The following is a 25,727-nucleotide window of genomic DNA, read 5'->3' on the forward strand; positions in this document are numbered from 1 at the left end:
GGCGCGGCGCCCGCCCCGCCGCCGCCCGGGGCGCGCCGTGGGCGAGCCCGGCCGCTCGCCCGGGGGAAGCTGAAGGCAGCGCCGCGGCGGGCCGCTCCGCCGGCGGCGAGGGGGCGGGCGGCGCCGAGCGCCCGAGGAGGAGCCCGAGCGCCCCGGGCAGCGGGGAGAGCCGGCGGGCTTCATGGGCAGCTCACGGCACCATGGTCGTCGCCGCCAACAGCAGCCACCTCTACGGTAACCTCCGGCCCTTCGCGCTGGAGGACCCGCGGGCGCTGGGCAGCTGGAGGATGATCGGCGGCTCCTGGCCGCCGCGCCTGGTGAAGCTCGCCCCGGCGGGCGCCCCGTCGGCGCTGCCCACGGCGAGCCCCCTCTCGCACAACGACTCGCAGTGCGGCGAGCAGATCCTCAGCTACGGCAACGTCGAGAAAGTTGTCATCGGCGCCGTCCTGTCTCTCATCACCCTGCTGACCATCGCCGGCAACTGCCTGGTGGTCATCTCGGTGTGCTTCGTGAAGAAGCTGCGGCAGCCCTCCAACTATCTCATCGTCTCGCTGGCCCTGGCCGACCTCTCGGTGGCCCTGGCCGTGATGCCCTTCGTCAGCGTCACCGACCTCATCGGCGGCGAGTGGATCTTCGGGCGCCTCTTCTGCAACGTCTTCATCGCCATGGACGTCATGTGCTGCACGGCCTCCATCATGACCCTCTGCGTGATAAGTATTGACAGGTGAGTGGCCGCGCCGCACCGCCGCCTCTCCGCGGGCAGCCTCCCCGGCCCGGCCGGGATGCCGCCGCCGCCGCCGCGTTGCGCGCTGCTCCGCCAGGGGTCTCCGCTGCTCGCGGCTTCTCCCGCACGGAGCGGCCGAGCCGCCGCCGCGGGTGCCGGCCCGCCCCGCTGCTCGGCTTCGCGGCTGTCCGTGCGGCGCTGGGGAAGTGTCGGAGAGCAAAGCTGCAGCCACACTGTGTGCCTTTCCTGTGGCTGGTCGCGGAGAGCGGAGCATTTGCAACTGGTTTACACCTTGCAGCTGGTATAACATATGCTTTAAACCGCTTTATACCCTGGGCTGATTTGAGCTGGTTTTTCTCAACTTGGTGATAGCATAACCCCCTGAATTCAGTGGAGTTTTACAGGCTCTGAGAAGACACAGGAATTATAGCTTACTAGGTATTTTATCATTTTTCTAATAAAGTCTTAGAATACTTACACTGACAGAACCCATTTTTGACAAATTGGATCAATAAATTGAAGGAGAAATTACTCTGAAATATTTGTATTTTTTCATATTTCTTCAGTCATCTGAAGAAATGCTATCCTTGCAGACATTTAGCTTCTTCCATAAGATGTGGGCACCAAAGGAATAGGGAGGTGCATACAAACTGCAGAATTGCATATGGGGAATTCATTCCTGATGTTAAAGCAAGGCCTAAGATCTCACTTTGTGCCCACAACTCAGCTCTCCTCTGCAGAGGAAGGTCAACAGGTTCCTTTATTCTGTGGTGGTCCAACCATAAAATAATTTGCAGAAAGTATTTTTCCTCTTTCATGGCATCCATCCCATACTGGGTATTTTAGTAACCAGAGGGAGACTGTTGGCATTACAACTCAATACAATTAGTAGAAATTGAAGAACCTCCTAATTAGACTGTACAAGTGGTTTATCTAGTCCAATATCCTCTCTTAACAGTCGCCTGTATTGCCTGCTTCAGAAGCTTTTTTGAAAGAACTCTGCATTAGATCTCTACAAAGAACCAGTCCTTCAAAAGAGTTTCCCACAAACCCAGAGGTTGTTTCATGCCAAGGAGCATCACAATTCATTCCAAAGCTTGAAGTTCTTTATAAATATTCCCTGCTCCGATGCTCTCTATTTAGTGAATTCTACTGTGGTCAGCAATTGCCTGAATGCTGCTAGGCATCTTGTAGCAATAAAATCCACATACGGACCTTGAGTGTGTATGAAAGTATTTTCTCTTGTTGCCTTAAAGTTTGCCACCTTTTAATTTAATTTCAGTGTTGTGTGAGAAGATGAGTAGCCTGTTTTAACTTCCTAACATTATTATTTTTCTAATCTACCTATTTTAAGGTAATTTATTTCATTTTTTCACTCTCCCCACGCAGAAGTGGTTCCATTCTTTGATCGTTCCTGATGTCCGTGTCTGAACTCTCCATTTCTGATAACTTTTGTAAGATAGGTGAACATAATTCAGCGTTCTTATCCACGTGGGGATGGATGATTGATTCATCCAGCAGCACTGTAATAGTTTATTTTCCTCTTTTCCATTCCTTAGCTTAAAATTTGAGGCCACTGCAGTATGCCGAACAGAGATTTTAATTGTACTAGTCACAATGATGATCTCATCTTGCACTTTCTTCCTTCTTTCCATTCTTTCTCTTTTCCCCTACCTCCTCAAAGAAATAGGAACAAGGGATATAGGTGTTGTAGGTACAACAGAACATAACCTGTTATGAATGACTGATTATTAGTTACAAATACTTGTTTAAACCAGAATTACTCTTCTTTTGTCTTTTGTCTTCTACTTCTGTTACTAAATGTTTATTCAATATGATCTCTTCATAACTCGTAATGATGTTGTCTACTCCCTACCTGAAGTCAAAATTTGGCAAATCCTGGTGCTTTAATCTTCATTACCAAGTCCATCATGGATTAGCCATATGAAGGATATGTACACATAGAACATCTTAATTTTTCTCCCATTATCAGGGAGACCAGCCAGTAATTCATTAGCAAAATGCCTCTATCACTGGGCAATAAAGAATTTTAAAACTCCATAATTTGTAACTCTATTTAAAAATACATAATCTTACACTGTTGTAACAGTGGTTCATCGGGCCAAAGAATAACTTGAGATGTTAACTATTCTTCGAATACTGAAGATATATGAAATATACATACCAGAGAAAGGATGAAAATTAAATGTGTATGATGAAATATAACCAATATAACATTGGTTTAGTGGCTCTAATTTACCTAGAATTGTTCTTAAATTTATGTAGTTAGGAAAGTTTTCATTTAACAGTGCGGAAGACACATCTCTGAATAAATGAGAACCTCCAGATAAAGTATTATGTTTGGTACAATAGCTTGTAAATCATGATGTACATAGTCATTAGAAGTTCAAACTGTTTTCATGAAAGAATCCATGGGTTTGACAGAAACACTTGTAAATTTTATATTATCTGTGAGAGAAAGTTCTCTGATGATACAGCCCTTCTAATCCCAGCACAAAGAATATAAACACAAGATGAACCACGAAACCCAGAAGCAGGGAAGAAATGAATGAAATTCACCATCTTTCAGTTTGGCCTTGGATGTCATTTTGTTATACTTAAACCCTGTAGTACAATTGTTAAATGTTTCTGGAGTCACATGAGAGCTGTTTGCTTAGGGAGAAGAGTTAAGATAGGATAAAACTGAACATTTTTCAAGAATAACTGTGAATTGAACTGTCACTTGTCTCTTTAGGATAGTTTAGGAGGCCTTTATTGTCATCCAGTGAAGACAGCAAAGTTTGATATTTTTAATTTTCATTATTAAATCTCTAGGTTATTCCTAGATCAGAAATGAGAATCAGTCCAAGGTAGATAGCTGCAAGAATGTCACTATTGAATTAATTTAAAAAACATTTTCAAACAAACCATTAGGCAAGGTTTATAAAAGGAGGTAATATTTTTTATTAGACAAACAAGTATAGCTGGTTAAAAAAAAAAGGCTTTAGGCCCTTCTGGACTGGATAAACTGAGTAAATTCAAGGGATTTTTTTCCCTTGTACATTAAAATATACTCAGCTCATGCCACTGATAGCCCTAGAGTGCTGTCAGCTGGCAGGCCTTCTGTGCTTAGAGATACTTTGCTTTATAGCCCTCAGTGGTGGATATATTTTTAACTGAATTTCTCTAGCAATTGGAAGACTCTGAAGAATGCAGATTAGCACGGAGCCTACAAATGGACTGGCTCACCTGCCCTCAAAAGCATTTTCCTGCATTGTAATGGGCTTTTCTTGGTTGCTGTAAGCTGATTCTGTCACCCTCTTACTCCCTCATCTTTTCCTAGTCAGACACATTCTGGGTGACCCATTCAAAGGAACGTGTTGCTACTGGAAATTTCCCAGAAACTTCTCAAATGAAGCTTCCCCCCCCATCCTTTCCCCTCTGCATTAATCAGAGACAGCAGCATGGTCCTGAATATGGTGACTAAATACTTCCCTAACATTTATAGACAGGAAGTTAATACAGAGGCCTACAGCATGGTGAATGTAAGACTAGCATTTTCTTCTAAGGCAGTAGAATAGTCACTTCAGAAACAGGTAATTTTTTAGTAGGACATGAAAGAGCTGAATAAAGGGTAAAGCATCAAAATTAAATTTTCCTTTTTCTCTATCCTGTTGCTAAGCACAGGTTCCTGAATAGCATGCTCATATACAAAATCATGTTTTTGAATTGGCATTTTAATTTATCAGATAAATACAAATGTCTAAGGGCTGGCTTAATTTGAGAACAGTGTCCTTGGAGACAAGGATTTGCAATGTAAAACAAAATCTATCTTGTTTCTTAAAGTGTCTGAACAGAACCACCAGTACATGTTAAACTGCTTCTACTCCTAAGTTTTTGTGAGACTGCAAAGTATGTGTTAACATGCTAATACAGGAATGTCTAACTTAGTACAAGGTGCACTAAGAAAGAATCTAGTCTGAAGTATGTCTTTTATAGAGCCACAGTAGTGACTTTTCTGGAAAGAAAAGGTCATGTTATCTACAAAGGACTACATTTTGTGGAAACCATAAGGTAGTACTCATGATGATATCAAGATATGGATGACTGCACTTTTTTCACGTCATCCCTTTCCTTTTATTCCACAACATGAAAACTTTCACAGATCTTCACTAGAGTGAGCTGAGATGAACTTGTTATCTTTGAGGTATCTATCTTATGCAAGCTCCCCTTTGGAAAAAGCTATCTGCCTACAGGTGGGTAGATCAAAACTAAAAATGGATGCGAATGAGAGGCGAGCATATTTCTCCCTTTCCCAATTTTGTAAGGATTGAATAGGCAACTTAATACCTGGACAGTCAATATTACCTTCATTGTACTCTCCATTCATCGTATGGGGTGTAGCTCTGGAGAAAAGTAGCAGGTGCAGAGACTTTGGCAGGATAATTGTCCCTGAGTGAATGGTAACCTACTTTAAACGTATCTTGTTATTGTTTTTTTCCTTTAATGTTCTACTCTTCTGACTCTAAATAAATTAATTAAATCAAATGTGGATTTTTTTTACATTTATGAGTGAGCAAAATTCAGGAGTAAATTATTAGGGAAGAATGCAAACCACATCTTAGTGGGTGAATAAATATCTAAAGAGAATTAATTGAATTTAAACTGGTGTGGTTTGCCTGCTGATTCATCATGTTCTTCTGACCCAAGATAGCTACAGAAATCCTGTTTTGGAAATTATCCACTGAATAACTGCATAAATAGCAATTTTTAATTCAATTTAAAAATAACTCTTTGGCTTAGAAAGTAATAAAGAACATAATCACTCAGATACAGTTTAAGAATTATAACACTTTCCCCACACCTACACAAGTAATTAAACACTTTCTGGAGAACTTTTCCAGTCTATGGTTAAGCCAACATTAAATGAGTATTACAGATATCCATTAAATTGATGAAGATTTACAGTTTATATACAAATGATACAAAAGCAGGACTTTGTGGTGTTCTGGAGATTTTTATGCACAAGGACCCACTTTCCTCCATCCCTGTTCGGTGTCTTTTGCCATACTCCAAATAAGTATGAGTACTTAGGCATCACCTTAGAATATTTTGATCTCTAAACACTCACCAAATTCAGATTTCCTTGATGCATGCTTGGGAACTGAGGAGGCCCAGTGCTTCACAGGAAGTATTTAAGACTACGTCCAGATAAAGATTTAAGCCTTTCAACTAGAATTCAGGTATCTAAATTCTGCCTAAATCCAAAATTGAAATTTGGGACCCAAAAACCCTGCCAGTAATTTCTTAAACTTAGTGGCACTGAAGAGCCCTGCATGGCTTTCCATTTGGTATGGAAGTTTTTCCTATGCATTTAGGCTATGGGTGGAAAAGGCTGCAGTCTGGTCTGCCAGCCCTGCTCCATTCCTTCACAAAATATTTATAGAATATATACATATAGGCAGATACCATCAAAAATATTTTATATAATATATTCTGGATCTAGAATAAATATAGGTACCCACCTGCAGTGTCCCTCAAGATATTGTTTTCACTATATGTGATCTGTATCATACTATAGGAGTATTGTCATTGCTGTAGATGACTCAGATTTACTCTTGTCCTTCTAGCTCTTAGAGGCTAGTACCAGCTGGTCTTTCTTTCCGTTCTAGGAATATGAGTTTTGTGGATCCTCATTTCTAGGTACCCCATTTTATTCTTTATTTAGGGAACCTTCATCCTTGGTATGAGAAGTGTGTAGAATACAAAAGCACTGATATATAAGGATTTTCTTAAATAGTCTGTAGGTAGTGAGTTTCCGAATTTCCTGTGAGGTCGGTTCCTTCATAGTTTTGCAGAGTTTAGGTCCTGGTGCCACAAACAGTAGAGCTTATAATGTCACTGGAGGCTTCTATTTACACAGAGATAACTGAAGGATCAAGAAAAATCTTAAAGAAATTGTAGAAAAAGTGTGTGATGGAGTTACTGAAATCAAGGTCTATATTGTGGAAGAAAGTTTTGTGATCAATATGGCAGCTTGTTCCTAAACACTAACACTAGAAGAGCTATTCTTTCTATTGCTAAATCCATAAACTAATGTACTCTTTCTAAATCTGTAAATAACTTACTGTCCAGATGACTGAAAATACCAACAGCAATGTCACACTAATATGGAAAAACAAATATTTTTACTCCTTTGCATGTAGTTTTTCTAGTTTAGTCAACTTGACATTCTTCCTTTGAGTTGTTCTGATCTGTTTTTGCAGAGAATTGTTACCGAACACTTCTTCAATCTCTGTTTTATTTACATTTAAAAGAGACATGACACTAATTCTTGCTCCAAGATACCGAGATGAAGGAACTGATTTGGGATTTGAGTACATTTTAAAGTAATTTAACATAGTGCAATGTCTATCTCTCACTGAAAGCCAGCTCCTGAAGAGTAAATGAAGCAAGACTGTTATGCTGTACTAATATGATCACACTGATTTATGTGACATCTTTATTTACCTTTTCTTACATCATGTAGACTAGAAGAGATGTAGTTATTAAAATTGTAACCTGTTTGTTACGTCTTTGCACGGTCATTGTTCTTAATGACTAGACTAGCAGATACACAGTGAGTAAGAATGGGATGTAGCAAATAAAAGATAATCTGACAAATAGATGGGCTGCTTTGTAAACACTAGCAGAACGAGGAATAAGGTCCTTCTACCACCACAGCAAGTGGAAGATGAGTCATTCTGCTGTGCAAACAGGCCTAAGACATAAAGTTTGGTAGGTGTCTTGTGCTGGCATGTTAGAAGCTGAAAAAAAATTGGGGAAGCTAAAAGATGCTATAGAAAATCTGTAAATTGATTATTCTGTTATTAGATACTGGCTATATTTAAGTAGTGTTGCTAAAAGGGAGTCATAGTGCATGGAGATGCAGGATAATCTACAACTGATAGTAGAAAAGATGGCTGTAATTGGTTATGTTCGAAGATATGTGTGAATGGGGAGTTATAGTTGAATCAGTAATGGGAGATTTGCAGTTACACAACATTACATGAATGCCTTTCCTTGAAATTAGTTTGTTACTTTTTTATTTCACATTTGAAACTATTTTCTGTTTGCTCCTACCAGGATTTAGCATTGGATGAGTTTTAGAAATGATCTGGGGGTCTCTTTTTCTTGGAGTTCCATCCAGATATTTCAAAGGAGTCTGCTAGTCAGAGGTGAGGGAATATTACTTTCCATAAACATCCACTTTGAAAACTAAAAGAAAATTTGAACTGCTTGGCCAGAATTACAACTTGATTCTTTTACTAATGCAGAAAAGAGCAGCTGTCTGGGAAATATTCCATTATCTATACTATACTTTGATCTTAAAAGGAAGAATATTTTGCTAAATAAAAAAATGAATTCCACAGCCATCTCAGAGCTGTCAGTGCATTTAAATAATATGTGGCATTCTGAAGACATTTAGAAAGTGAATTTTTCCTTTCAAGGTCACAAAAAAGATTTTCCCTGAGTGCAAACAGATTGGATTTCCTCCAGGATGCACAGAAAGAATATAACTCCCTAGAAACACTCAGTTTTTGAAGGTGTCTTTCAGAAATATCTCCTAATATAAATTACATAAATGCAATACACATCATCTTGGAAGGACAGCACAGAGTAATTTGTGTACATTTATATCAAACTATATTTTCCTAGTGAATTTTTCTTGAACTGAATGCATATTAGAGAATGAAACATGAAACCATTTGTAGTCACTGTGCAGTGGTTGAAAGAAGACTACTATCTTGCTGGTAATACACTTTTACAACCTTCTGAAGGAATAGAAATTTCACAAGGAATGTTCCTTAACCTTTCTGGAATGATTAAGACTTGTTTATAAAAAGCCTCTAAATTATGAAAGAGGATTGTTTTATTTCTTTAAAGGAATGCAATCTTGGTTTTTTTAATACTGTTTTTGAACTTGAAACATTTTATCAGAAACATTTGTGACAAATTTAGAGATAGAACATCCCATTTCATCTGCAGCTGGTATTGTACATGTAGATCTGTCTTTCAGCTATGAACACTTCTTTTTTTTTTCTCTCAGTATATCACATAAAGATTGGCCCTTCCTGTGTAGATTTGGAAATCTGAAGAAAGAACAAGCCGTTTTAGTTCTTATATGGATATAAAAAAACCTGGAGAAACAGTTGAGTCTGCCAAGATGCCCTTTTTCATATAGCAAAGATTGGAAAAATGTAATTACAAATTCTAATATCTGAGTTGACAAAGTATGAATATCATAAAGCAATGATCATGGCATTTTTTTTCTGAATGACCAGTTCTTTTTTTTAAGGGTAGATCAGTTTGTTTCAGTGGGAGGGCTTACAGCTTTTAGTTTTTCCTGTTACACTGGATAGCCAGTTACTTTTATAGGATTTATTCATAATATATGTACTCTTATGTATACTAAAAATAGAAAATGCAGATGAAAAATTTTGAGCAAACTCTTACTATAAGGGTTGAGTTTCCTTTCCAAAAGACTCCAGTAGTAAAATATGTCCTGGCGCTGAGATAATATGGTGCAGAAAATATCATTTGTAATGCTAGCACTGTTTCAGCAGATTAGAAGTGTTTTTTTTCTAACCATTTTAGCCATATTCACTTTAGAAATTCTTACATATGTTAGACAACTCAGGCTGAGGGGCTTAGAAGTATTTGGATAGAGCAAATAAGAATTTTGATGTGCTTGTGCTGGAGTCAAGGATCAGTTGAAAATTTCATTACTTTGAAAGACTTAAAAGTGCACTTTGTTCTTTAATTGATCTTTAAGCAGTATTCATCACTATAGTGTTTATATTTGTAAATTGTTTTGCATAGTGGATTTATTTATAGCATACATTGAAATGGCTTGCTGACAACTGCATGAAAGCTATCTGGGAGGAAGAGGTCTGATTGAACTTGCCTGTTTTTGTGGTTGTGGAGATCTTTCAGTGATACAGACCAGTTCCTGTTCTTAAGACTGTAAAATAGCCTTTGGGGCTGGTAACATTTTTTTTGATTAATTTCTTTTACCACAGTTTGCAACATTTGGATATCTATGTTAGCATATTAGGAAAAAGGGCTTTTTGTGCAATGTTATATAAGAAACATGGGTGTAGTCAAACTTAAATAGAATTTTTAATTTTGCAATGTTGATTTAAAAAAAAATTAGAATGAGATTTCTCTTTGTAGTGGAGAGAAAGGATTTTTGTAATTTCATATTTGTTCCTTTAAGATTGTCTGACAAGATCCCAGTTAGTGATTTATTTGTCTTATACTTCTGTGTAACTATGTTTGAGATAAGTGTGAATAATCAAATTCTGTATGGTTTTATGTACCAACATTTGAGATACACATACGATGTGAGTGTGGACAGCCTCCATTTTTACCTGCTGTAGTAGCAGTGACAGCACAGATTGCTAATTTGTATTTTGTCACAAATCTTAATTAATAACTGATTGACGTTTCTCAGGCCTTTCTTCACATTCCATTTTCACTGGAATGTTGATTAGGATACATGAACCAGTTCAGTTCAACTTGCCCATTAGTTCTTTCTCTCACTCAGGTTTGAGAGACCTGTTTCACAACCAGCAGAGAATATTCAGTTTCTTTTATCTTCTTGGAGGAGCAAATTGGGGATTTTTCTTGTCAAAGTTATTCCGGCATTCTTGTTCAATTTCTTCTTGCTATGGGTTTTAATTTGCCAAGATTTTGGCAAAGTAAAAGTTCTAGTCATTCATCCTGCTAAGCACTGATTTAGTTCTACTTTTGCTAAAATGGGCATAGTTCCCTTGTTCGATATCTACTGTTGTGCTTGATTTTTCATAATATCGTTGCAGAATTTTGTGGACAGGTTGCTGGTGGTAACGCCGTGGGTATGCTTCAAATCTAAACCGTGCTTCTAGAGAGACAGAACAAGATATGGCCCAAAGTGAAAGTCAGCAAGCTCCTGAAACAGTTTGAGCACCAAGTCAGCTAGAAATGCTAAGAATGCACATTGGCTCTGCCAGCTTAATTCAAGCTAGATTGGAGCTAGATCACAAACCTGAGGCAAATATTTGTTCTCATAATAGACATCATATGTTATAGCTCTTCTATAACATATGCTGGATTTTGGCAAAAAGATACTATTTTGTCAACCAAACACATAAGACATCTACCTTTCAGTCTCTGTGATCATAGACTCCTGTGAAATGCATTTGTGAATGTTATTACATCCTTTTTTTCCCCCCTGAAATCCAAAGGTTGACTCTCTTGGCTATAATTAATAATGGAAAATGAAAAACAACTTAATAATTTGGAATCGTTTGCCAAGATTAAGGATATGCATGCACAGAACTGGTCTCTATGCGAAGATCAGGGTAGAAATCTTCAATTATCAAGTTAAAGGTACAAGAGTTTTCATAGCTTACTTGCCACAACACACATGACTTCAGTAGGGGATGTGTGCATACAGGCATATATAGGCATCTGGGGAGAGCTTCTCTCTATTTTGTTTGAACTAATATAATAGAATTAAGAAAAGAGCGTGCAGCGGCTTTGATTTTGTTATAACTATCCATTTATTCACAAGGCTTTATACAGAGCATCTAGATTGTCTGATACCTATTTTTCACATATGGCTGAGGCATAAATATTAGCATGCATACAGATCAGATATCTTTATCTTATCAATAAACAAGTTCTTTGGCTAGTATACAGACAAGAATGAAAATCCTGATAGTGCTATTGCAGTTAACATAAAGAACTGATACCTGCAGGGAAATCAAATTTGTGCTGAGCTTTTTGTGCTTGTCCGGGCCAAGGAGAAAGGCCAAGGAGGGGGCTTGTATAGTTATTCCACTGCAGTATGGTCATAATTTGGCTAAAAAAAGAAAAAGCAAGGAGGGTCATTATGAAAACAGCTTTTTTTAAAGTAATGAGAAACCAGGGTGAAGTCTATTCTTAGAGGTACATTGTATCTTGATGAAAAAGCTGGCAGCAAACTTTTTTCCTGAGATATGTCAAGGAAATGTGCTGTCAAAAACTCAAAGCCAAGCTTTTTTAGCTCAGGGAAATGTTAGTTAAAAATAAAACTACAGAGAAAGTTTGTTGTTTACTTTTGTTTACCATTTTTTATATTCCTTTAATGAGACTGGGGGAAGTAGAGGTAGCGCCCACCTGAAAGGGTAACACCGTCCTTCCCTGGGTATGATTGGTCCTGTAGGGTGTGACAAGGAGGAGAATCTGAAGACAGGAGCAAGCAGCAGACAGCCAGGTCTTAAGGGTAATGGAAAAACTTCCCAGAGACTGTAAGAGACTCGGCAGAGTTTGCTGCAACTCAAAAATTGACAGAGTTTGGTAAAAACAGAATTGGAAGCAAAGGCTTGTCTGCAAGAGCACAGAAGTTGTAGAGAGTTGTGTACAAATCTTTTTACTTCCATCTTCTCTGGTTGTGATGAGTTTTCTCTGTTTAAACAGATCAAACTTCTAGTTTTCATTTAAATAAATTCTGACTTGTTGGAGTAGAAGACTCTCCAGTTCTTTCAGGGAGGGCTTACTAATGGAGAAGACTCAGGCAGACATATCTTGAGATCGCCTCCCAATATTCTTTTATCCAGTTGTGCCATCCTTATTCTCACTGAAGAATGGAATGAATCATCCATTTTCACTGGCTATGTTGAAAGTAGTTGTAGTGAGAGATGCGGCGTATTGCCACTGTGAGATAAATAAGGCCCCCGATAATACAGAGATAATACAGAGCTTTCTCTAAGTACATTGTTTCTACCTGTTTGCTCTTAGAGATTCACTAGAGACTAGGGACAAAGGATTTCAACATATGGTTTCCAGATCCCTGGAGAGGGACACAAAAGGTAACTGTGAAAAAAACAAGGACTGTTGCCAGTTGGTTATGGTATTAGAGGGCTATTCCCACACTAGAACTAGTTTAGGGGCTTGCAAAGCAAAGCAAAGAACACTGGTCTAGAAGATGTACTCTAGTAACTGCTATTTAGAAATTGGCCATAAACATAGAAATCAGAAGGTGGAAAGGGAAGAAATGAGCACATGTAACCGAAGTATACACTAGTAACTTATTGTATAATTTACAACATAACTGTTATTATCAATACAAACCATGAAAACATGTTGTGATTGTTACCAAGTATTTCAGATATACAGTAACATTTGCCAGAAGAATTTTCTGTAAACAGTTCTTTATGTGGGTTTCTAAATTTTGTTTATTTGCTGTAGAAGTAGACATTTAACAAATACTTGATATACTGAATCCCTGAACAAAGACCTAGTGTGCTATCTGGCCACAAAATTATATGGATATATTTATACGTGTGACTCAAAACAGCTGCTGACAAGATGCGAAGCTTTTCTTCAGTAGTCTAGTAAGATATTTTGATGCTAAAAATAATGCGACTCCAATTCTGAAGACTTCTTTTTTACATTGTTATGCACTTTAATTTTCCTTTTACCTTTCCTTTTGCCTTAAGAATCTGCAACTGGAAATCTACTTCTTGGCACAAGCAGTTTTATCAACAATGCTAATTGCAGCCTCTCAGGAGTCTATTGTCCCATATTAAAAAGCTATTTTTGCTAAATGAGTTTGGTCATTTCCAGGACATAAGCTTCATTTTTTTTCAAAAATCACCCAAATTAAAATGGTGCAGTGGACTGCTTGCCTATGAAGAAAATAATGCAAACAGGATGCCTAACATTTCCAAAACCTGGCACTTAACATTAAGCTCATGCACTACTGAAATGAAGGGAGTATCTTAGCAAATGTCTCAAACACTTAATGTTCCCAGTGAGCTCCCCAAGATCTGCAGGCACTCAGCTGTGGTGATTCATCCTACACTGATGCCAAAGTTCTGCTCCTAAATTCAGATACACATTTGAAGATACTGGCTTGGCAATAAGAACTGAGATTATTGGAAACTGTAAGCACAGGAACAAACCTTGGGTATTTTAGTCTTTATCCGCACATAGTTTGATGCGACCACGTCTCAGAAGAACTTGAGAGCTGCCAACTTGCTCCAGAGAAAAGCAAAGGCATAATCACTGAGAGGCAAGAGGAAGGGCTGCCTTCTGCTGATCCCACTTATTTCACCACATTCGTGTGTGTTGCAGCATCTGTAGTATCAGCAAAGAGAGATCTGGAATCCACCACTTTGGAGGAAAAGGTGGTGGTCTATGATCAGCTGTACCTATTTCTATTACAGTGTAAAGGCATAACTCTAAAATCTGGGCAACATGAAAAGGCACCTTAAAGGCATTTTGACAGCCAGAGCTGGATATATAATTATTTCTTGGTAACTGGTAGTTGAATCTGTGCTCAAATCTTCTCCTGTATGGAAGGCCCAGGAGTAGAGGGCCAGAAGAAGAAATAAACTCCTTTCTCAGAAGGAGAAAAGCAAAATGCTTATTCTGTATATTGAATGTACTACGATTTCACTTCTGTGAATTGATAGCAGTCAGTATTATGTTGGAGCTTTTTCTGTATTTTAAGGTATCATAAGCTGCAGAAAAATATGATTTTGAAAAGGAGAGAAATTATGTGTCTGTGAGGGGCTGACCACACAGTTTTATCCATTGTTCTTTGGGTTCTGCTGCAGTTGTTCTTTCATTAATAGATGTTTCTCCCTTTTATCCTTCTTCAGTTCAAAGGCATTGGGGGCTGGATGTTTGAGTATTCTGAGTGATCACCTCTAAGGTAATACTACGTTCCTAGAAAAGTTTTATTTCTAGTTTATAGAGGAGGGCTTGCTCTGATCATTTTGTTTATTGGAATGAAATTCCAAAACATTACTGAATGGGATATTTTCTGAGGAAGATTACAGCAGGCAGGAAGACTACCATAGGAAAGGAGAATTTGGGATCTAGAGTATAAGCATATTGTAAATAAATCTCTCCTTTAAAATAAGTGGTAAGGAAATAAATGAGGTATGACTAAGAGCTGTGGTAGGTACAGTAGGCTTCACATTCATTGATATGAAAGAGGATGAAATATAACATCATTTTCTACCACATACTAAGCATGCAACAATGCCAAAATATCAAGTAAAGGAAAATAAATAACTGTTTGGCTGGGTTACAGGGAAGGAATCACCTTATTCTCTTCTGATAAGTTCCTGTTGCAGAAGTTTCTGTGATAGGACCTATTCATGTTAGGAAGTGAGACACACTTTCAATACTGAAAAGGACAAGCTACTCCAGAGAGCGCATCTTTAAAAACGCAATTGGTATTGTAGTAGGTCAGAGTGAGATGTTCTATTATCAAAGTATTTTTGAGTGTTTTGAGTGTCTGTGAGATTGAGATGATTTTTCCTAAAATTTCTGTTTGGAAATCAATACGTTTTTTTCTGATGATGTCCACATTTGGTTATTTCAGAATGAACTGTTACAGTTCATTTGCTTACATGGAGAAATAAGACTCAGTGCACCATGTTTTTACTCAGTCAATTTAGGATTAGAAAAAAAATCCTTTGCAATTGTCCTTCATAAAATTCAGATTGAAGGCCAGTTTTAAAGCTTTCATGAAACATAGTAAGGCTCTGTTCATCCTTCACACAACACTGCTAAATACCTGTCATTATGTGGCTTTGAATAGAGATAACTTATTCTCTTTCTAGGGATTGTGCTAGAGTTGTACCTAGGATGATTGAATTGCTCATACTCTGGAGATTCACCACAAACTCCCTACCTTCTATTGTTTTTTTATTGACTCAGTCTTACAGAAATTCTTTACTTTGCTTGCTACTATTGGGATTATTCACAAGTACAGCATCACTGATCTGAATTTGTCAGCAAGAACACATTTATCTTTGAGGAGATGCAATATCCTTTTTCATCTTGTATTTTTTATGAAACAGAATAACTTAGATACTTTGGTTGCTTTGGCACCTCAGAGTTCTAAAGCTGCTATTTCTCATTTTTACTTTGGTAGCAAATCTTGCTCTCAGACTTATTTTCATTGAAAGTTCCTTTGTGAGAGGATTGTGTTAGTGAGAAGTATGTTTTACACTGAACTTAATGACAGTATTTTAAAAACATTTTTCAGGAAAGGAATGAAGCTAAAACCCCAGGTACCCACTTTCTAGGAGCAATATGTACCTCTGGCTGACATTCCCACAGTTAATATCATAGAGAAACCTAGACTGTAAAACAATACAAAATGCTTTGTGCATCCTGTAGTGTTAGAAATAAGACTTTTAAATAAACCTGCTGTAGTCTTAGATTTTCCTTTGTATACTAACATAGATACCCTATCCTTTTTCCCTGCTGAACTTGGGCAAAAAGGTTAAGCCTGAGATGAACATTTAAAATATTTACACACCCAACCCACAGCAAGGTCTTTCTGTGATTTTGACAAATTCAGATCTATCTTCAGATAAATCCAGCTATGGCCAAAGTCAAAAACACCTGAGTAGACTAGTTAGTTGGGTGTAGAGATTCACCCATAATAACTATCTGGGGTGCAGCAGGGGTTTTGCAAAGTCAGTCTTGGGGAGAAGCAAGGAGGAGAATTTGGAGCAAGTCCTTTCACTACCAGTATTTTCTGTCTCTGCAGAGGCAGGAAGAGAAAGAAAGGGGAGAAGGAGTATTCTAGAGGCTATTGTTCCTTAAGTGCTTTGTCTGTAGATATTATGTTTAAATTGTTTGTATTCAAGGAAGGAAGAGAGGGGACATATATGTCAGCGTATTTAAATAGTTATTCCCTGAAGATACTTTGTTTTAATATAGTGGTATTATCAGTGCAACAGGCTGTGACTTTTTTTTCATTCATTGCTTATACTATGGAAGTTTCTGAAACACTTACTTAATTGTACTAAGACATCAGTCATGATTTTCTAGTTAAAGTTGTAGGAGGCTTTCATTTTGAAACGCCATTATAACTTTCAAAATAATTCCTTTTAGCTGATTTTTAGTGTCAACCCAACCATGACTCATATAGTTAAGTTGGAGAAAATCACCTTAGCCATTTCTGCATTATAGGAGTCTGACAAGAGTTTTTTTTTCTTTTTTTTTTTTTTAATGACATTTTTTCATAGCTTTGAAATCAAACCCCCACACATTTTAGTTGAAGATACCTCATAGCTTAACTCAAGAAACACAGAAAAAACCCTAGTTATACAACTAAAGCATTAGCCTAGTATTGTGATGACTGTGATCAAGGTTTATAGGCTTCTTTTGTCAGTAAACTGCATTTAGGCTGAAAGCCTGGTATGCTCTGGGCAAAACCTGATACTCAGATTCCCTCATTACCCAGACCAGAGCTCTCTGCAGGTCCTTTCCTGTGTGTTTAGGCCTTCTTCTGTGAAAACCAAGGTGCACAGGAAACGTGTCTTACGCCAGTGAAATGTTAGGAAGCAATCTTCAACTGGACCCAGGAACTTGGGAGCTCTTCTACGTTTGTCAGTTTTGCTGTAGTTGACCTGGCCATCCCTATACCGTTTTGTTAGTCTCCTGCTAAGAACAGGCTCAAGAGCTGGAGTCTCTACGCTAGATCTCCACCTCTGGTCCTGGGAGATTCTCCAGACTGTCTCAGCTGCATCTACCTAGACATCCTTCCATGTGCTCTCCTTCAGGACCTTCTCCAAATGCCTTCCTAGAGCTTGCTCTGCTTTCAACTTGTTTGCTGCACTTAAATTCTAGGACCTACCTTACTGCCATATGTCAAGGGGTCACCTGACCTATGTGTATATGCCTGCATACACATAGGAGAAGATAGCAGGCAGAAATGTTAGTCGAGATCTAGACACAGGCCCTGTAGACCATCAGCCTGCTTCATTGCTCACCTAAGGCATGTTTGTGCTGGTGTCTGGTAGAGCACAGAGCTGAAGGAAAACACATTGCCATCTTTGTTACAGCTTACCTGAATGTGTGCATTGAACAGGACAGTCCCAACACTGAGGCGTGTCTGGTGGTTGTCTCCTGGCACATCTCCTGTGGCCTGGCTGAAACTAAGAGGCTGACTGGGATCATGAGCACTCATCTTTGCCGAAGGACACCATGGGAGGGAATATAGTAAAGAGATGTGTTCTTTGTTAATATGTTGTGAGTTTGAGAACTAAAACCCTAGCTGAAGGCAGTAAGGCAGGAAAAGGACACGTTACAAGTGCCACACACACTTTCTAGCAAGAACCTGAAATCTTTATTGGTTTGGGGATGCTTCTGGGCACAAAGGAAGGGATAAGTAAGATGGGGAGAAACCTGAAAGAGGACAATGTGATTTCAGTCTCTTTTTTCAGTTCCTAATCTGCAAAATTGATTCCTTTTCTCCATTCCTCTGTTCTCTTTTACTCAGGAACTGCCTCTATAGAACAGAGTAGGGATTTCATCTCAGCTGGTGCTTCAGGAAACCACACATTTGCTTAAAGTCATTCTGCCTCACAGCAGGGCAACTGAGCAAAGGGATCATCAAAGGCTCTAGATTCTCTAATCACATAGGCATTCAGCAAGAGATCATGCTAACCTAGCTTCTGACAAACAGTTTAATTGCCAGAACAACAGTGAAGCTTATTGCTCAGGAGATAGAAATGCTTGAGAGTAAGGATCCAAACATGTTAACCTCTCATGAGTTAAGGACCATGCTAAACATGACTTACAGTGCCAAAGCATTTCTCTCCAATTTCTTTAATAAACTGAAACAGGAATAGAGCTTGCCATTTCTCCTCCAGCATCTTACTAGCATCCATTGGCTTAACCCTTCACCCCCATCTATTCACTTGCTGGTTTAGGTTCTCTAGCCTGATAAGAGAAGAATGAACATATATGACTCCCAGTACATCTCTGGATCCTCCTCCAGAGAAGTGTTGCATATTATCTGTCAACGAGGAGTTGGGTAGGAAAAGGAAACACTTAAATTCTCTATATAATTAACCCTATTGCACTGAGTAAGCAAACAAACTACCCATATGCAGGAGACTAGATATGAAGAAACCCACAAAGATGGGCTTCATTAAAAAGCCATGTGGTTTGAAAATGTTTAAAAATAAGAGGTCTTTCTTTTCAAGCATCTGAAGCAGCAGATACTAAAGCATACATTTAAGATCTTTCATGTTACCGCATTCAACACTGACTAAGAAGGAAGAACCATTCTGGTTAAACCAGAAAGTTTAACCATTTCTAACTAATGCAGTTAAGATCTGGAATCTGGACCCTGTGCTGAGATTTTTCATGGACTATGTACTAATTTACTACATAGGAAAGATGCAATGTTTAGCTAGATGGAGTACAGAAATAACTGAACAAAATAAACAATTTTTTCACTGAGCAATCGTCTGATTTTGGTAGTCCAGTTGTCTCATTCTAAGTTGCACAACAATTAACATGGAGGTTTTAAAGTGATCTAATACATACTGTGAAATCAGCCATATATGCAATGAAATCAATAAATTGGTCCATTTCTGGGAAGGAGAAAAGTATTTATTTTACTCCTGCGGAAGTGTCTTCCTCTTCCCTGACAAATCTATGAGTATCATAATGTGATTGTAAGGCCAATCTGTACTGCAGAAAGACTTGCATACAGTACTGTCACACAATAATTAACAATGTTACTTTTTACATTATTACACCACAGTCATGCACTGTAATGGTCTCAGCACTTAGACGTTTTTTGTGTTTCTGCCCCTTTACTTCTGTCTCATTTACTTAGCTGTGTAATGGGAATAATATTTTGATGATCATTTTGTATACCTTATTCTTTTTGCATTAGGGGTTTTTCATACAGCTGTAACAGAAATATTAGATTTGATCATTCTTTTAACGTGTTATTTTTGCATTTCATTTACTATTTAATGTATCAAAGTATAAGGAAAAATCATTCTAGGCAGATCGCTATAGTAGGAAGAGTGTTTCTGAATGTTAGAAAGCTTTCAGGAATGACCTCATGCTCGTATTCTTACTGGGTATCTCCTTAATGCTGCACTGAATTGAACAGAAAAATTATGAAAGATTGTGAGAGACTCACAGGCACCAAAGGAAGATCAGTAGATTAGTGTCATTCTTCAGAATAAGTTATTACTGCAGGTAAATCATTAGACAGGATTCTCTAGCTGTGAGCTAGCATAGAAACAAATACAAGCAGAAAAGAATTGAAGCTAGGAAGCTGTTGTACCAGAAAAAGGGCACAAAAGCAAAGAGGTAGGCAATTTTTGTATGTTTTTAAGAGAAAAGTTTTATGACTCTTAAAATAAGAAAATAGAAGGACTGAAAAAACTTCAAGCTCAGCTCCTAGACAAATTGTAAGCGATAACAGAAAGGTATGTCAATATCCCTTATAGAAATAGCTGTACTGTGCATCTATATAATTTCTGTTGCGATTTTTCCAGTTTTTTTCTTTAGTCACACAATCTGCTTCATAAAAGCAAAACCAGACAGTGAAAGATGCTAACCTGATTCTAGAGGAATCCTCTGATTGATTCTCTGATAGGTCAGGTGAGCAATAGTAAGTTACAAGTCAGTTAAATATTGACAAAAAATGTGAATTAATTAAAATGGAATTCTATCTACAAAGTACATTGAAACTAGTGACAAAGGTGTTTCATGTGTGTGCTTCAAAAACAGTGCGAGTGATCCCTGCATCATACTATATTAAATTTATCTGTGGGTTGGCAGGAGGCTCAAAAATACTTTTAAAACTGTTAGCTGTTAGATTTTGTATTACTCTGCGGCGTTACTCACAGTGAAGAGCAAGTCCTCTTCCTGTTTTTCCTATTTTTTAGCCAAATAAAACATGTGCTAAAGTAAGATTTTGGACATACAAACCAAAATTGGGCATCTTTTTTTCCTTTTGCAAAGTTGATGTAATGATAATCCTCAGTTTGCCACAGTTTCTTTTCTAGATATTTCAGAAGGTCAGAGACTAGACCGGTTTCAAAGTTCACAAAGTAGCTATAAACACTTCACCATTTTTACAGCCTAAATATTGCAGATATATTTAGCTTTCTTAGGTAGGAACAAACACGAAGAAAAAGGAAAAGAACTTTACTACTACTGAAAAAATCAGGTTAAATCCACAAAAATTAAATGTCATGCTTGGTTAGCCTTAAATGCCACCGGGTCTGGCACTGCTGCTTTCTCTTAAGTATGATTGGAGGAAGAATTGATATCTTCTTCTACATCTATAGAAGCCACTAATCACTTCAGTCACAAAAGGAGAGTTAGTTAGATGAAGATGATGAGAAATTCATCCTGCAAAGTTTTCTGGTGCTAACTGGCTGACTATATGAACTCACTTTGTGGTATTGCAGATAAAACAGACTACTTTGCACAGTTTTCTAGGTTAGAGAATGAAATAAATACATTTAAAAGAAAGTTGTACTGAGCCTTTTAGATTTTGTAATATAGTAACATTTAGTGGCATACCATGGCAGTCCAGTTTCCAGTTTGACAAGTACTGTGCAAGCAGCAACATTGACAACCATCATGACAGGCAAATAGCTAAGACAGACATGAATGGGAAAAGGTAATACAAAGAGTCACAGAAGGGTAACGTGCCAGAGATGGAAATCAGGGTCTATGGATTCCTGTTCCATCCGTAATATACTGTTTTCCATATATGTTATAGCCTAACAGTTGCTGTAGCATTTAATATATTGAGCACACTGTAATAAGAAATGTTGACATAACCTATAGTTCAAGTGACAATGGAGGCCATGTTAGCCGTATGGGTTACAAACTATTCTCTGTGGTCACTGTAATGCATCAATATCAAAAAAGACAGAATGGAAAAACAAAAGGGGGGAAAAAGTGTTCCCAGGAGCTCTTTTATAGGGTTACTATTATCTGTAGCAATACTGGAAAAGAATACTGGAGCTCAGGAAACCATTTTTTTAGTAAGAGAAAGGAAAAGAAGGCTTACTCATTTACCTTTTCCACTGTTGGTGTTCAGCAGGTAAATGTGCCAAATGGTGATTGTTCACAATAGCTGATGATAGCACACTCCAGCAAGGAAGGAGCTCTTCATTCTGTTCCTGCATTCAAACAGGACTCCAGGAAGTGAATGGCAGGTGATAATTATTCCACCGTAGAGCTGGAACTCACTGCGCACCTCAGACCTGAACAAGGCTGCAGCATAGTAGTTGATTTCTATTCCTCGAAAGGGGAAGAGGAGACACAGAAGAAATTACAAGCAGCTGGCCCAGAACTGGGGATGTGCTCTCATCTAAAAAGAAATTGCCTCTATTCCTCATCCTTTTCCTTCTGTTTAGTATATGTTGTCTGTTCCTGTTTTGAACTCTTTGAGGCAGTAAGGCCTCAAGCTGTTACATATTTTTGGAATGATACGTTAGTTTAGCTGATTTACCGTTAGTCATTTTCAGAAGGTAATCATTAGAGATTAAGCATTAAAAAGCAAATTTTTATGATGAGTTTGACATAATACTTTAGAAAATCATGAATTTATTAAGTCTCGGACACTCTCTAGTGTATTAGACAACAGTAGTGATTTACATTATTTTGAAGTTACAACTAAGTTTTCGAGGGTGATGGATTTCATCTATGGAGATAAAAAGATAACGAAGGTTCCCTTATTTATATCTACTGACTCTTCTCCTAGCGTACTACATTTAGCAAAATGGTTAAAGCAGAGAGCATGCTGGTGTATTTTTATGTTAATTAATATATTTTAATTTCAAATAGCATTTTGTGAAACTCAGGTAGCTTCCAAAAAAGTGGTGTCAGTGTAAAACTGATGAATTTTAATTCTTTTCAGTATACTTGTTTTCATGAATTCTTTTTGTTACATCCTGATGCATCAGAATTCACCAGTAGGCATCCAGAGTGTGCAACCCACAGATCTGATTTTTACAGAAATCTAATTTAACCATTTTAGCTGCATAAGGAAGATCACCTCATGATCATGTTGTTTTTAATAACCAAATATGTAATAGCTAGAAAAATACATAGCTCAGCAAGATGGACTGATCTTTTTTTGAACGATTCTTTAAAACAACACATTGTAAGTGGCAAGTAAGCTTTTTACATCAATGATACATTTAACTCTTTTACAGCTAAATCATGCTATTCTCACGCATGTTTTAAGGATGTGATACTGTATTTTACCATCTACATGCCACTGTTATCACAGAAAGGCTGCAGGTAGTAACTACCCTTGTTGTAGTTACGTTACTTAAAGCAGTGTGATCTATCCATTAGAGAGTTAAACTCTGGAACTTATCAGCATTAACTGTCTTCCCTTACATCTTGGAAAGCCTTGGAAAACTCTCAGCTCATTAGCAGTGCAAACAGTTTTGGCCAGTGACACATATAATAGAGTTCTCCAGGGAATCTACACTGTGCCCTAGGCCTCCAGGAGTAAACGCCTGACTGTATCCTAATGCAAAAGGTGAGGTGAACAAGGCATAGCCTTTTTTGATAACATGGTCCGTGCTCACATATCATACTGCTATAATCCCAGCCAATCTTAATAACTATTTTTAGCTCACAGCATCCGCAGGCACTGCTGTAATTGACTCATGCATGCTTCAAGAGGGCACAATAAACAAGTTCTGTCCTTGTATCGAATTTTCCCTATCAGTAATACATTGGTGATGTTGAGACTCAAGAAAACAGATCATGAAATGATGCATCTTTTTATTTCCAAAACTGTAACATACCTGGGTTCTTATATAAAGCAGTAGCACTAGCCATAATTTACTGCATTGCAGTAAAATCAACAATGCAGCATTCTACAGAGCTAGGTAGATACTGATATTTTGATTTGCTTAGTATTCACATATATCTGGCAAAACTATTCTTAATCACATTACTGTATTTCTTGTTTATAGCTCTCCCAAACCTTCACTTTTTACCTAAATAGAGGTACATCTTGAAACCAAAACATTGCTTTGATGCCTGAAGTAAAAACATTTGTTTTAAAAGCATCAAAGTGAATGACACAGATTTTTCTTCAAAATTCTTTCTTTTGGGGGGACAAGGAAAGAAGAATTTGAGGAAGCTAATGGGAATTTATAAATACGTTCCAGCTGAGCAGAATCCAATTTTGGGGATAGAAATGTTAGTTGTTCAAAAAAAGGTCATCCATTCCACTTAAGAGAACCTTCTCATAGTTAGAGAGGAACTGCAGAAATCTTCTGTAGCTGAGAGAAAAAACAAACTTAAGATATTGCTGTCCATCTATATAGGGCAATGGTGATAAACATCTTATTGGAGCAGAATGTGTATTTTAAGCTCTTGCAATTTAGAAGATGCAGAAGCTGTCAGACATCATTTTTTTCACGAAACCATGGCACACTATAAACATTTTTCTTATCTGTTTCCAATTATTTGTCATTCTAAACTTAACTCTTGGTAAAACCAAGCTTTTTCCCCAGTCCTCTTGAACTGACACTGTGATGGATTGTTACTTTATTCAATAAAAGGCTGAATGTTGAAGAAGTATCATTTCTTTCTAATTCAACAATAATAAAAAGAACTATGGTAGCACTGAGACAGAGTAAGTACTCTTGACGTAAGTTTGCAGTTTGTTGTTCCTGCCTGAAACATGAAGGTAAGAAAGACAACTCATCATCTCAGTTTAGCAGCAGGGATCTTTGTAACTGTTGAATAAGTAACATGAGTGAAACCACTTGTTTTAATTTAAGCATGAACTCAGTATAGAAGGTAGTATGCTTTGTAGAGTAAGCACTCATCTATACCAAGACTTCATCAGACAGTCAAATAAAACTTAGGTTTCAGAATTTCCTTAATGAACAAAAGCTGAACTATTTTTAGCCAGCCATCTTAAATTTTGTGGCAAACTACATGAAATAGCTTTATTGGTTAACCGAAGCATTACATAGTAACTCTACGTTATTGTTCTAGGTACTTGGGAATAACAAGACCTCTTACGTATCCTGTCAGGCAGAACGGAAAGTTTATGGCCAAAATGATCCTGTGTGTATGGCTCTTATCTGCCTCTATCACCATACCCCCACTCTTCGGTTGGGCCCAAAATGTAAACGATGAAAAGGTTTGCTTGATCAGTCAAGACTTTGGCTACACAATTTACTCCACTGCGGTTGCGTTTTACATTCCAATGTCAGTGATGCTTTTCATGTACTACCGGATTTACAAAGCTGCCAAGAGGAGCGCTGCGAAACACAAGTTTGCTGGTTTTCCCCGGCCAGAAGAAATGGAAGGAATATCTATGAATGGAGTTGTTAAACTGCACAAAGAATCTGAAGAATGTACTAACTTTTCACGACTCCTTAAGCATGACAGGAAAAACATTTCCATCTTTAAAAGAGAACAGAAAGCTGCCACTACCCTTGGAATTATTGTTGGGGCTTTTACTGTGTGCTGGCTGCCATTTTTCCTCCTCTCCACTGCCAGGCCCTTCATCTGTGGCACAGCATGCAGCTGTATCCCACTGTGGGTAGAGAGAACATTTCTATGGTTGGGTTACGCAAACTCTCTCATTAACCCTTTTATATATGCCTTCTTCAATCGGGACCTGAGGACAACTTACCGCAACCTACTGCAATGCAGATATAGGAATATCAACCGGAAACTGTCAGCTGCAGGCATGCATGAGGCTCTGAAGCTTGCAGAAAAGCCAGAATTTGTTCTGTAAGGTCACTTGCCCTTTATTATGATAATTTATTGTTTTATCACATTAACTTTTTCCCTCAAATTTGAAAAAAAGAGTTACTGGAATAACCAGCCTTCTTGAGCACTGTTAACACAGTCATCAAGAAACTGGAAGGTAGCAAGGCAAATTCATGTACAAGCCAGCAGTCATAATAAGCCTGGAGAAACAAGAAGAAAATCGAAAGAACTTGGGTGTAAGGAAAGGGAACTTGAGTAGTGGATACCAGAGAGGGGAAGGATAAAAGGTGGTGCAGAATTTCTGGGTTGCTGGTGAGGAAAGAGAGAAGTCAACTTAACTCTTTGGTTTGACCCTTAGCCCCAAACAACTTCTAGCAGCTCTGGATATTGGATGCATCGTGTATCCTAAAAGTTTTTGCTGTAATAAAGACCTGAA

General features: G+C 38.1%; 1 protein-coding gene across 1 annotated transcript; it reads left to right on the forward strand.

Annotated features, from left to right (window-relative positions):
• Nucleotides 1–200: 200 nt before the first annotated feature.
• Nucleotides 201–25,727, forward strand: HTR7 (5-hydroxytryptamine receptor 7). The gene is made up of 2 exons (XM_062580203.1): nt 201–724; nt 24,566–25,727. The coding sequence occupies exons 1-2, from the start codon at nt 201–203 to the stop codon at nt 25,314–25,316; spliced, it is 1,275 nt and encodes a 424-aa protein (XP_062436187.1). The 3' UTR covers nt 25,317–25,727.

Source organism: Rhea pennata, chromosome 7 (genome assembly GCF_028389875.1).
Source record: "Rhea pennata isolate bPtePen1 chromosome 7, bPtePen1.pri, whole genome shotgun sequence".
In the NCBI taxonomy this organism is placed as follows: domain Eukaryota; kingdom Metazoa; phylum Chordata; class Aves; order Rheiformes; family Rheidae; genus Rhea; species Rhea pennata.